Source organism: Erinaceus europaeus, chromosome 7, assembly GCF_950295315.1.
Source record: "Erinaceus europaeus chromosome 7, mEriEur2.1, whole genome shotgun sequence".
NCBI lineage: Eukaryota > Metazoa > Chordata > Mammalia > Eulipotyphla > Erinaceidae > Erinaceus > Erinaceus europaeus.
The window spans coordinates 14,976,791-14,988,650 of NC_080168.1; the positions used below are offsets into that span (position 1 = coordinate 14,976,791).

The following is an 11,860-nucleotide window of genomic DNA, read 5'->3' on the forward strand; positions in this document are numbered from 1 at the left end:
GTTTTAAGAAAGTCTGGGAGGAGGGGTAAATAGCATAGTGGTTGTGCAAACGGACTCTCATGCCTGAGGCTCCAAAGTCACGGGTTCAATCTCCTGCACCACCATAAGCCAGAGCAGAACAGTGCTCTGGTAACAAAAATTAATTTAATTTAAAAAAATCAGCACCCTTTAAAGAATTTTGGCCCATACTCCTAGAGGGATAAAGAATAGGGAAGTTCCGTGGTCTGGAGGTGGTGTAGTGGATAAAACATTGGATTCTGAACCATGAGGTCCCAAGTTCAATCCCTGGCAGCACATGTACCAGAGTGATGTCTGGTTCTTTCTCTCTCTCCTCCTATCATTCTCATGAATAAATAAATAAATTCTTTAAAAAAAAAAAAGAATAGGGAAGCTTCCAATGAAGGGGAATGGGACACAGAACTCTGGTGGTGGGGACTATATAGAATTGTAGCCCTGTTATCTTACAATCTTGTTAATCATTAAGTCAAGAATAAAATTTTTAAAAATAAGGTGGGGCTGGGTGGTGGTGCACCTGGTTGAGTGCACATGTCATAGTGCACAAGGACCCAGGTTGAGCCCCTGGTCCTCACCTACAGGGGAAGAGCTTCATGAGTGTGGTGAAGCAGTGCTTTAGGTGTCTCTCTTCCTCTCTATCTCCCCCTCCTCCCTTGATTTCTGGCCATCTCTATCAAATAAATAAAGATTTTTTAGAAGAATCTCATGTTTGCGTGAAGGATAGATAGCATAATGGTTATGCAAACAGACTCTCATGCCTGAGGATCCAAAGTCTTAGGTTAAATCCCCCGCACCACCTTAAGCCAGAGCTGAACAGTGCTCTGGTAACAAAATAATAATAATAATAATAATAATAATAAATAACTATAATAATGCTACAGTCATTGAGTGCTTACTGTGATATCTAACTCTGGCAACACATCTTTAATGTGGGTCTCCAACCTGTAGACTGGAAAGTGAAACAGCAACTTCAGGTTAAAAGAAATGGCAGGGGGAACCTAGTTGAGTGCAAAGGTTCCTGTGTGCAAGCATCCAGGTTCAAACCCCTAGTCCCCACCTGCAGGGAAGGAAGCTTCACAAGCAGTGAAACTGTTGCAGGTGTTTTTATCTCTATCTCCCCCAACCCTCTCAATTTCTATCTCCATTTAAAATTAAAAAAATAATATTTTCAACTAAAAAAGAAAAGGGGGGTTGATGCTGGGGTGGACTGTCTGCGTGGACAGGGAGGGGGAGGCGTCCTCAGGGCAAGGCCTGTCCGCGATTGGCCGAGCTGTCACCAGAGGGCTGAGCAGACTCAGGCTACAACAGGGAGCAACAGCCGCACTGTCAGGCTGCTGTCGCTCCCCCTCCCCCCAGGTGGGGAGGAGGAGGAGGAGAGAGCCCGGTGGAGCCGGGAGGATGCTGCTGCGGCTGTGGCCAAGGGACTCCGGGGGGCTCTGGTTGCTGCTCTGCTTCCTGCTGCTGAACCACCCAGGGGACTGCGGAGACCTGAGTGGCCACGGTTAGGAGGGGACTTGGGGCGCGAGGCAGGGGGGAGGGGTCAGGACCAGAAGTGAAGGGGGGGAGGGGAAGGGGCCTCTCCAGATTAGGAATTTATGGAAGGAGGCAGGTGTGTTGGGGGAGGAGAGATCAGTGGTGGGGCTCCTGGAAAGACTGGGGGAGGGGTTTCAGGAGGAGGGGGAGGGGGGAACAAGTGACTGAAGAATCTGAAACCAGCCTTGGCGGCCCCTGAAGAAGTAAAGGGCTCGGGGTCCTGAGAGTCAGCACCTCTGAACAGTAAGGGCTGAAACTGGGGTGTCTGGTGGGGAGGGGTGTCCTGGCTCCATGGAGAAGCCTGTGGAGGAGGGGAAGAGGTGAACCTCCAGAATCTGACTCTGTGAACCTATTCTGTGAAGAAGGGAAAGTTAGGCAGAGGGGAAAGAGGATGGAAAGGGAGGAGGGAGGGTTTGTTGACCGCCCACACCACCCGCTTCCTGGTTTTGCTCTGCACCATCCGCGGGGACCCGCGCTGACTCATGTCACAGCATCAGACCCCGACTGCGCAGACTCCGGGCTCCCTGCACCCGGAGCCCGGTAAGAGAGGAAAAGGGGTGCAAACTCCAAGTCGAGCCAGTCTTGAGACCAGTGCGACAGGTGACCGGATTGGGGGTCGGGTGGGGTTGTACCACCCAGGCCCAGGACTCCTTCCAAGCAGGCGGTCCGCTCGCTTCAGCACCATGGACAGAGCCCATGGACCAGATCCCGCAGCTTTGGCTTAGAGACCAGCTCAGCTCTCCCACTTCCTGAAGCTCTTTCCCTCTCAATAATAGGATGCTGGAGGTTCCTCTCCTTCCCAAAGCTAGGAAATTGACATTAGGACCTTCTGCTAGAGGTGAGGGTGAGGGGTTCTTAAAATTTGTGACTCATGGTGGGGGAGACAGCATAATGGTTATGTCAACACACTCTCCTGCCTGAGGTTCCAAATTCTCGGGTTCAATCTCCCACAGCACCATAAACCAGAGCTGAACACTGCTCTGGAAAGATCTTTAAAAAGAAAAAGAAAAAAGGCAAGAGAAAAGAAAAGGAAAACACCTCACCAGTGTGTCCCAGAACCTCACCTCCCCAGAGTCCTACCCCACTAGGGGAAAATGCAAATAAGCTGGGGCTATGGATTGACCTGCCAACACCCATATCCGGTGGAGAAGAAATTACAGAAGCCAGAATTTCCACCTCCTGCACCCTCCCTCCAATTTTTTTGCTCCATATTCCCAGAATGGGAGAAATGTTAGGGGAAGATGACTAGAGGACTCTGAAAACCCAATTCCATCAGGACTTAGAGAGGGAAGAAAAAAAAATACTCAAAAGTAGTAATAGGCACAGGTGTGATTTAGAAAGGAAGAGAAGTGGTCCGGGAGGTGGCATAGTGGATAAAGCATTGAATTTTTCAACCATGAGGTCCTAAATTCAATCCCTGGTTCAATATACTAGAGTGATGTCTGGTTCTCTCTCTCTCCTATTTTTCTCATAAATAAATAAATAAATTATTTAGAAAAAAAAGAAAGGAAGAGAAGGCAAGATCATATAAAAACTGAACACTATGTATAGAAAGATAGACAGATAGTTATACAAATATTAGTCAACCCATATCTGTGACCTTGGAAGAACCACTGCGGTTTCCAGTGAAGGGAATGGGGACACAGAACTCTGGTGGTGGGAACGCTGTAGAATTATATCCCTGTCACCCTGTAATTGTGTAAATTGATGGTAAATAACTAATAAATAATAAATTTTTAGAAAGAAAATAATCTATGACTCATGATAATTCTACTGTAAGAAGAAGAAGAAAAAAAAAACCCTGTATTCCCCTCCAACACTGCCTCCATCTACCTGGAATAAGGAAGCCCTGCATAGAGTCAGGGTTCTATTTGCTTCCCCTGTCCTCTCTCCTCCTCCTAGGTGCAATAGGGAAAACTGTAGTTTTCAGACACTCAAGCCTTGTGTGCACCAACTTTAGTCTGAGAATCCCAGTGCTCTTCTCCAGTTTCTTCCAGGCATCAAAGATTTCCCCAAGAGGCAGTTCACCTGCTTCCCCAGTGTCCTGCCTCTTGGCCTGATTGCTCCTTGTGTGTGGAGTTCTAAATCTTCATTTACCTGATCTTCTGCAGGCTGCTCTTGATCTGTAAGCTTAGTTCTTACCCAGAATTTAGTACCAATGATGAAGGAGGGGCAGGAACTGAAGAAGAAGGGAGGTGATGAGGACGTAAAGGAAAAAAAAAAAACAGGGGCTGGTGAGAGGATAAAGATCAGAGAACCCAGGGGTGAGAAGGGTGAGAGGTTGGGGAGACAGCATAATGGTTCTGCAAAAAGCTCTCATGCCTGAAACTCTGAGGTCCCAAGTTCAATCCCCAGCACCCCCATAAACCAGAGCTGAGCGCTGTCCTCTCTCTCTCTCTCTCATTAAAAAATAAATAACAATTAAGAAAAGAATGGAAAGAAGCTATTCTTCTTCAGCAGGGATTTGAAAAGGTTCTGGCTAACTTCTGGCCAATGACACTATTTTTTCCTAGATGGTCAGGGTCAGACGGGAGTGGGGCTGCTCTGGCCTTTCCAAGGATTCACTGGTCCAGTCTTCAGGCACCTGCAAATCCTATTCCAGCAGATTGTGCCCCAAGGTGAGTAACAGCTGGAGAAGAGGGGCGAGCCTCAAGGCCACTAATGAGAGGTGGGTTGCTCTCTCCTTTTTTTTTTTTTTGAGGGTATGCTTTCTCCTCTACATGTCTCTACTTGAAACTTTTCTGTCATGCTCACAACATGGAGAAGGGAGTGAAGCCAGGGGTTGGGGGCAGTTTAACTCTGTGAAGTGGTTTCCCTTGAACACCCTGGAAGAATTTGACACAATGTTCTAAGATAGGAGGGCTAGAAGACATCTCACCTGGTAGGGAGCACACGTTACCTATGCTTCATGAGAGATGGAGAAGTGTGCTGTGTCATCTCTTCTTGTCTCCTCAGTCTTTCCCTCTGAAAAAAGGGAAGGAAAAAAAGGAGTTCATAATAGTGGAGTCATGCAGACATGAAGACCTAACAAAGCCCTGGTCATAGAAAAAAAAGAGAAGAAAATAAGAGAATGCTCTAGAAAAAGCCTCTAGGAGGAAGAGCTCAACATCCAGCTCTTTGGAACAAGCCCCACTCCCTATCTTAGTTTTTCTAGAATTAGGAATCTTTAAGTGCTAGCCAGAAGAATGGACACACACACACACACACACACACACGATCACCCTCTGAGTAGGAATTAAAAACACAGTGTGTGACCGAGGAAAGGGGTGAAAGGCAATGGAATGCCGTTTGGAGACAGAGAGCTGAGCTTTATGAACATGGGGAGAGTCAAACTGAAAATCGATCTTGAGTTCATCTCACTACTTCTACCTCCGATACCTGATTTGTGTATGAACCCAGGACAGGAGCAGTTCTCTAAGTGCAGCCCTTGCCCAGCATCAGCTTGAGCAGGGAACGTGTGAAAAATACTTCTTGAGTTGCCTCAGCCTACTCAACCAGAGACCCTTGTGGCAGGAAACGGCTACATTTCAACAACCCTAGCAGGAGATTCTGCTATACACTAAAGTTTGGGTGCCCTGTGTTACTCTTTCCCTAGCCTTCTTTATAATCCTAGTTTCATTTCATCACATAATAGCACCCAGTAGACCCACGAGGATAGAGTTCTAATTGAATGGGCACTGCATGTCAGGCATTGTGCTAGGCACCTCTTACATACCATCTCATTTCATTCTCCCCACCGTGAGTTTTATCCATGCGAGGGAAAGGGGAAATGTTGTCCTCACTCTGCTCCCTGGAGTAGGTCTGCCAGAGCATCCCAGGTGTCAGCTCACTGTCCCCTTCCACCCCTGCAGGCCTGTTCTGGAAGGATGAGCTCACCCAGCATGCAATGAGACAGAAGATGGAGACCATCAGCGGACTCCACTCCCAACATCCACGTCTGAGGGTCAGGCAGGCAGGCCCAGGAGTGAGGTATGTGTAGCCTGTGGAGGTGAGGACCATGATGTGCAGTGGGCAGGGGAACAGGGAGGGGATGGGTGTAATAGCTGATGGTCAAAGCTGCCAGAAGCACAATGAGAATGAACTTGAGGTCCTGCCCAGGACCTGTGGGAAGCAATGCCGTGACCATGGGTGATGTCTACAGGGTGTCAGCAGGCCTGGGGCCTCTTTCCAACCTTTGTCTCTTGCAGGAGCAAGGAAGAGGACAAGCTTCGACTCCTGTTCCCCAAGGTGAGACTTGTGTGCCTTCCCAAGTAATCAATTCCTTTGTCAATTAGTGAATTATCCTATGTGTATATTTATATGACCAAGAGGTCAGAACACCAGCCAGCTTAGGCGTATGTGGTGCTGAGGGTGGAAACTGGAACTCCTGCATGCATGTCCTATGCTCTTCTGCTGAGCTCCACCTCCAGCACACATTAAATCATAATATTATTATTGCCAGCAGCTTTATCTCTGGGGCTTAGTGCCAGCACAATGAATCCACCACTCCCAGTGGCCATTTTATCCTGTTATTCTTTTCTTTTCTTCTGTTTTATTTGATAGGAGTAAGAGAAATTGAGGGGAGGAGATAGGAAGAGAGACACCTGTAGCCCTAATTCACCACTTGTGGAACTTCCCTCCTGCAAGTGGGGAATGTGGGCTTGAACTTGGGTACTTGTGCATGGTAATGTGTGTGTTCAGCTGGGTGTGCCATGACCAGGCCTGTCATCACAAGAATGTAAAGCCCCAACTCTGGGTCCCATCTCTTCCTTGCTGAGATCCAGTCACCATCCTCTCCACACCCCTCCTCTTGACCCCTGGCTTCCTTCTTCACAGAGTCCCCTGTCCACGCTGAATGGGGAGGAGTGCTCTCCCTCCAAGGTGGTTTCAAGGACTCTGAAACAAGAGGCAGCCAAGCCTGGCAAGGTGAGGAGCTCGGTTTTTCTATGGATGTTGAACTTACTAAAAATCTCTTTAAATGAAGGAGGCAAGTGTTCAAGAGGAGGTAGGTATTGAGGTCTAAGTGCATATGGGCACACACCCCCTTTCCTGTCTCACTCACAGCCTATCTGTGAATATTCATTGAGACGTTGGGGGACAAAATGCAGACATAGGGAGGCTCTAAGATGAAGTGGGATAAAAAGACACATGTAGACACTGAATTTAAAATGGAATTGGATGCACAGAGCTTTCCAAATACAGTAGAGTGCCTTCGCTTTCTTCACATAGCACTCTGTAAGTACCAGCAGATCTCCCTGGGAGATCTAAAATGGAGAGGCAGCCCAGAAGCCTTTGCCTGCAGCAGCTCTGCCCACCCCAAGCTCTAGGCTGTGACCTGGGCAAAGCACTGTGACATCTCCTTCAAATGCTTGAGCTCCAGGAGTGCCTAGATTGAAAACCACATATCTGCCACTCCCAGCTAGCTTTCTAGATGAGAGGCAGGGGCCCAGGCTGGCAGGGGACTTACTCAAGGCTGCAGAGCAGGCTCCATGGCTAGATCAAGATAAGCCCCAGATCTCCTGAGTCCAGACTCTTCCCTCACATAGTCTCACCCTCCCCAGACAGCAGTGGGAGTCAGATTGTTTCAAAACCAGACTCTTCCACAATGATTTGCAGCTTACTTTGGCTTAAATGATAAGCAGGTGACACTCAGAGGAAGAGACAGGAAAAAGGACATCCTGGCCTGGGCAGAGCGCATTGTTAGGACTCAAGTCCCCAGATAGGGACACATGCTGGAAGAATAGACAGAAACATCAGTGGAAGACTAGAGGGGAAAAGGATAAGGAGACCCCAGACCCACCAAGGATGAGCTCACAGGTCACAGGTTAAGGGTTGGATTGTTTTTAAAAGATTATTATTATTTACTGAATAGAGATGCAGATAAATCAAGAGGGAAGTGGGAGACAGAGAGGGAGAGAGAAAGAGATGCCTGCAGCCCTGCTTCACCAGCTCTTGAAGCTACCCCCCCTGCAGGTGGAGACTGGAGGCTTGAGCCTGCATCCTTGCACACTATAATGTGTGCACTTAACCAGGTGTGCCACTACTCAGCCCCAGGTGTTGAATTTTATCCCAAGTGCAGTGGCCAGTGAACAGGAGAATCTGATGTTATAAGTGATCAGAGATTTTCAAAGGCCATGTTAGTGATGTTGGGGAAGGGACTGTAAAATGAACAAGAGAAAGAGAAAGTGCAAGGAGACATTCCTCCTGGTCCTGGGGGTTTGAATTGGGGTGGTGGCCAGGGGAACTTAGACCTCCATCGAGAGTTGCCTGCCCTTGAGGTGTCACCAGTCTCTCAGTGCTCCCCAGGACACCACATCTCACTCCCATAAGATGGCAGCTCATAGTGCTGTGTAGTGGCTCACCTGGTAGAGCCTGGGTCAGAGAAATGGTGGGGAGGTGTGGTGGGTGGATGGGGCTGGAAGCTACTATTCTTCTCCAGCCCGGAGCAAAGGAAGGCTCCCAGGATGGCTATGAGAACCAGAGGGGCAGGTGCTCAGCAGGTGGACTGAGCCACTGTGGGCTCCTCCCAGTAGGGAGTTACTGAAATGCTTGGAGAAAGAGGCAAGGGAGGGGCACCCCCCACCCTCACTCCCCCTATTCCCCACTCACATACAAACTCCAACCCCTTGCTGCTTTTGCTCCAGGGCTTCTTCAAGCCTCTGCGGACTGTGGGCCTCCACCTCGTCGCTGACTGATGCTGAGACTACACTAAGCCTCTCTGCTCCAACACCCTCTCCTGGCCCTCCAGAGGGGCATTTCTAAGGCCACTCAAATCTGGATCATTAAAGTGAATCTTCACACATTCCTTCTGTGGCTTATCTTCAGATGGGGGGGGGCTAACCACAGCCTCCAGGAAGTGGGGGGGGGTGAGGACCAAGACAGGAAACAGCTCCTCAGAGTTGGGGGGAGGCTGGGTTCTATCTGCTTGTGCTTCCTGTGATCATTCCTGAAGTGTGGACCAACCATGAAGATGGGGGGCAGAGTACAACCACAAAGACAGGACCCCCCAATGCACCCCTGGGGATGCCAGGTGGTCTGTGTGCCCATCTTTTCATGCCAGGTGGGCCTGAACTGCTTTTGTGCTGGGAAGGGCTTCTCCTTCCTAGGACTCTCTCACCCACCCCATTTCTGGAAACCAACAGAGAAGGTCAAAGTGGACCCACATTGAACATGTTTTAAATATATATATATATTATTTATTTTAATGAGAGAGAGAGAGAGAGAGAGAGAGAGAGAGACCAGAGCACTGCTCAGCTCTGGCTTATGCTGGTGCTGGGGATTGAAACTGGGACCTCAGAGCCTCAGGCATAAAAGTCTTTTGCAGAAGCACTATGCTAACTCCCCAGCTCTGAACATGCTTTAAAAAAAAAAAAAGAAAATGAAATAAAGAGAAAAAAGATATATCTTGGTGAGAAACAAGAGAGTGAGAGAAATCAAAGCATCTCTCGGCTTTGTCACACGCTATGCCAGGGATTGAGCTATGAGACCTCAAGCCTGCACATCCATGCCATGCTGCCTGCTGATATATGTTCAGTGACGTGGTGGTGGTTGCCACTTTGCTTCTGGAAGCTTCCTATTTCCCAAAGTACTCTCACCCACTGGCAACCCAAGTGCAAGCAAACAGGTGGGTGTCGAGATCTGCTTTCTCTGTGGACTTAGGACATGGACCCACCTGTTTACCAGCCCAGAGAGAAGGGTGGCTAGTTCTAGATCACACTGATTCTCAGTCCTCCTCCTCCTTTTCCTCCATCATCTTCTTTTTTTAAAAAAAAATTTTATTATCCTTATTTACTTACTGGATAGACACAGCCAGAAATTGAGAGGGAAGGAGGTGATGGAGAGGGAGAGAGACAGAGAGACACCTGCAGCACTACTTCACCACTTGTGAAGCTTTCCTCCTGCAGGTGGGAACCAGGGCTTCGAATTTGGGTCCTTACACACTGTAACATGTGCGCTCAACCAGGTGCGCCACCACCTGGCCCCTCCATCATCTTATTGCTATTTATTTCTTACTATCCTCCTACACCTCTTCCCTCTCCTCCTCTTCCCTCTTCTCCTTCTCTTCTCCTTTCTCTCTCTCTCTCTCCTCCTCTTCCCTCTTCTCCTCCTTCTCTTCTCCTCTCTCTCTCTCTCTCTCTCTCTCTCTCTCTCCTCCCCTTCTCTACCCCCTCCCATTGTGCAGCTAAACCCAGTCCTGCATCATCTGTATTCCTTTGTACTAGTCAGTGCCTGCCATCCACCCATACTTCCCTTATGCCTTCCTCAGTCTTTCTCAAGAATGGAGTCCTGGGCTTCCCTGTGCTCCCCTCTATCAGTGTATCTGACTCCTGCCCTCAAAACCCTTGAAGAATAGTCAGGGATGAAGTCTTTATGCCCAGTCTTGTGCAGCAGGTGTCCACAGGATGCAGTGATTGATCCAGCTCTCCTGGGTCACATCTTCTTTGACCTGCATTGGCAGGTAGACTGTCTCCACACTGCTCCACCTCAAACCCCAGGACTATTTCTTCTCCTCTGAGTTTTCTTGACTGTCAAGAGAACTCATTCAAATGGCCCTGAGGTTCCTGGAATGATTCTCTTTCTGAGCCAATTAACAACCATTTGAGGATGGAGTATAGTGCATGTCTCCCTGATTCCTCCAGCCCACAGTGGGTGATACATCCAGGGACCCCAGTGAGACTCAACTTAGCTGTCCACCATGCTAACCTGTTTGCTAGTATGCTTAACAGTGCCTCCTGCCTGCCTTCATCAGCTTCTTTTCACAATCCTTCCTTTGCAATGCCTGGAATCACTTTCCAGGCAGACACACTGTCTGCTTCAAAATTTTTGTCTCAGCCTCATTCAGGGTCAGCCCAAAATAAGCTGACTAGGTGCTAGATTCTCATAGACCCTGAAGTTATAGCTGCAGTTAAGACAAGTGTTCACTGCCATGGAGTCTACTTATGAATCATTTACTATAACCTTTGTTTATAAGGAAAATTCCAAACAATTCATCTGGTCAACAGAGCATTCAAGACCCACCCCAACTCTCCCCCCAACTTTCTCCCATCCTCCCATCCTATCTTCTTGATAAATTCAGTCCTACCTGCATTTCTCAGGCTGTGCCCAGTGTTCCTGTGCTCCTGAGTCCCTGTACATACAATTCTCTCTGCCTACACATGCCCCGTCCTCAACATGCCTTCTGGTCCATTCCCTGAGCCCCTAATGTCTGCTATACTCAGTGTAAAGTTGCAGAGGTTGGGAAGATAGCATCTATGGGGGCCAGGTGGTGGTGCAACTGGTTGAGTGCACATGTTACAGTGCACAATAACCAGGGTTCAAACCCCTAGTCTCCACCTGCAAGGGAAAAGCTTTATTGAGTGGTGAAGCAGGGCTGCAGATGTCTCTCTGTCTCTCTCCCCTTTCCCTCTCAATTTCTGGCTATCTCCATCCAATGAATAAAGATAATTTTTAAAATTTTAAAAAAGAGATAGCATCTATGGGGGAAGTTAAATAATCTGATCAGAAATGCAAATCAAGACAACAATGAGATATCACTTCACTCCTGTGAGAATGTCATACATCAGAAAAGGTAACAGCAGCAAATGCTGGAGAGGGTGTGGGATCAAAGGAACCCTCCTACACTGCTGGTGGGAATGTAAATTGGTCCAACCTCTGTGGAGAACAGTCTGGAGAACTCTCAGAAGGATAGAAATGGACCTACCCTATGACCCTGCAATTCCCCTCCTGGGGATATATCCTAAGGAACCCAACACATCCATCCAAAAAGATCTGTGTACTCATATGTTCTTGGCAGCACAATTTGTAATAGCCAAAACCTGGAAGCAACCCAGGTGTCCCACAACAGATGAGTGGCTGAGCAAGTTGTGGTATATATACACAATGGAATACTACTCAGCTGTAAAAAATGGTGGCTTCACCGTTTTCAGCCGATCTTGGATGGACCTTGAAAAAATCATGTTGAGTGAAATAAGTCAGAAACAGAAGGATGAATATGGGATGATCTCACTCTCAGGCCGGAGTTGAAAAACAAGATTAGAAAAGAAAACACAAGTCGAACCTGAAATGGAATTGGAGTATTACACCAAAGTAAAAGACTCTGGGGTGGGTGGGTGGGGAGAATATAGGTCCATGAAAGATGATGAATGACATAGTGGGGGTTGTATTGTTAAATGGGAATCTGGGGAATGTTATGCATGTACAAACTATTGTATTTACTGTTGAATGTAAAACATTAATTCCCCAATAAAGAAATAAATTATTTAAAAATAAATAAATAAAAAATAAATAATCTGATCATTCTAGACCAGAGGGAATGGGTAGAAAAGAAGGATGT

The 11,860-nt window shown here is 47.8% G+C and overlaps 1 protein-coding gene across 1 annotated transcript; it reads left to right on the plus strand.

Annotated features, from left to right (window-relative positions):
- Positions 1-1,307: 1,307 nt before the first annotated feature.
- RESP18 (regulated endocrine specific protein 18) lies at positions 1,308-8,329 on the plus strand. Its single transcript, XM_007520545.3, has 6 exons — positions 1,308-1,516; positions 4,062-4,166; positions 5,400-5,517; positions 5,736-5,775; positions 6,364-6,453; positions 8,172-8,329. Exons 1-6 carry the CDS (start codon positions 1,414-1,416, stop codon positions 8,220-8,222), a joined length of 507 nt encoding a protein of 168 aa, XP_007520607.1. The 5' UTR covers positions 1,308-1,413; the 3' UTR covers positions 8,223-8,329.
- Positions 8,330-11,860: the final 3,531 nt, after the last annotated feature.